The following is a 1,423-nucleotide window of genomic DNA, read 5'->3' as shown; positions in this document are numbered from 1 at the left end:
TATAACAAATTTCGAATAGTCAATATTCTGATTGTGTGAAAATATATACAGCCTCAAGCATGCCATACACGTCCTGCATCTCAAATTTGGAAAATAAATCATGCCAAAATTAAACAGGGAATCCTATTTTCTCTTTTAGCATAACCAGCAACCATTTTAAAGCAAAAATAACTTCTCACCAATATAGCAGCTTGTCTTTCTCGAGCCTTTGTTTTGCGCTTTTCGCTATCAGAAGATGATGCCATGTCATTAGTATTACCACGATGAATGGATACTGAAAGTTGATATGCTAATTCAGGTTCGAGTTTATGCAATGAGGTCATGCATCCAGGTTCAAGCTCTGCAAACTTCTTGAGTAGATTCAGTATTAAAGATGAGAGACAGAAATTGCCAGGTTCCGTGAAGTTCTCGGCATTTTCTTTCTCATGCATCCTCATCAACAAGACAAGAAGTGACAACATACTCTGATCACCGAACTTATTCATGCATATTTCTTCGTTGGCAAAAGCCAAAAATGGAATCACATCATTTGAATAACATAATAGGTCACCATATTCCTTCTGTACTTGACAGACATCCAGGGCTAGTGCCAGTAAATGCAGGGCATTCAAAAGAACTCGGTCGGGAGCCCGAGAAGGTGTGAGTTCATCAGTGAAAACAGCATAGAAAAGAATGGCACGGACAATTTGAAGGAGTGTTTTACAAGTAGCTATTTGAGATATTCCCCTGAGAGGGTAATAAATCTTTGTCCATTTAGGAAGCTGAGTTGTCAATGCAGAAACATTACAAAATCGAAAGTATCTTTCTTCCGCAGCCTGTAGGTCTCTCGAGTTCCAGCGAGGATGATATAAATCGAGATCTTTCCAATATGCAGATCGCAATTTATACATTCCCTGAGATTCACAAAGAAATTAGGGTGCTCAGCCTGTTTATTCTAGTTAACAACAAAAGCAAGTTTCACTTTTCTATTGAAAAATCAACCTGAGACATGCCAGATGGACGGGAATATTCTGCAATTGTTTCCAATATCTCCTCAAGTTTACCAATTTTCGAAAGATCCCGAGGAAGAGATTTCACCAGCTGACTACGAGTGGCATCTCCTATAGAGAGCTTGTATACCAACTCTCTTTGCAAACATTCAACGGTAGTTAGCCCACAAAACCTCCTTTCACTCACTATTTGTATTAGAAGAGTCAGCATTTCTGCAACTAGAGTTGATTCATGCCTGAAAAAGTAGATTGAACAAAATTGGTCATCTGAGATAAGGAAACAATATTCAGGTCCTATCCCATGAAATAAATCAAGTTGTAGCCTACAACAAGAATGGATAAATTTGCAAGGAATCGATAGGGTTGGAACAGATTTTCTGTTGCGTGGGAAGTGGGTATTTTATGCAACTTCTAATTTTCACACACAAAACTAA

General features: G+C 38.3%; 1 protein-coding gene across 1 annotated transcript; it reads right to left on the bottom strand.

The window, feature by feature from the left end:
* Positions 1 to 83: 83 nt before the first annotated feature.
* Positions 84 to 1,254, bottom strand: LOC111384233 (E3 ubiquitin-protein ligase PRT6-like). Its single transcript, XM_023008493.1, has 2 exons — positions 982 to 1,254; positions 84 to 893 (listed from the first exon to the last, which is right to left on the bottom strand). Exons 1-2 carry the CDS (start codon positions 1,198 to 1,200, stop codon positions 99 to 101), a joined length of 1,014 nt encoding a protein of 337 aa, XP_022864261.1. The 5' UTR covers positions 1,201 to 1,254; the 3' UTR covers positions 84 to 98.
* Between the last annotated feature and the right edge of the window lie 169 nt (positions 1,255 to 1,423).

The sequence above is a fragment of the Olea europaea genome, unplaced genomic scaffold (genome assembly GCF_002742605.1).
Source record: "Olea europaea var. sylvestris unplaced genomic scaffold, O_europaea_v1 scaffold28756, whole genome shotgun sequence".
In the NCBI taxonomy this organism is placed as follows: Eukaryota; Viridiplantae; Streptophyta; class Magnoliopsida; order Lamiales; family Oleaceae; genus Olea; species Olea europaea.
The sequence above is the reverse complement of the archived record's forward strand: the minus strand, read 5'-3'. Positions and strand labels throughout refer to the sequence as shown.

Coding starts and splice junctions, on each gene's coding strand:
- LOC111384233 (XM_023008493.1), bottom strand. CDS start 1,200: ATGCTGACTCTTCTAATACAAATAGTGAGTGAAAGGAGGTTTTGTGGG. Junction 894..981: donor GTCCATCTGGCATGTCTCAG/GTTGATTTTTCA, acceptor TGTGAATCTCAG/GGAATGTATAAATTGCGATC.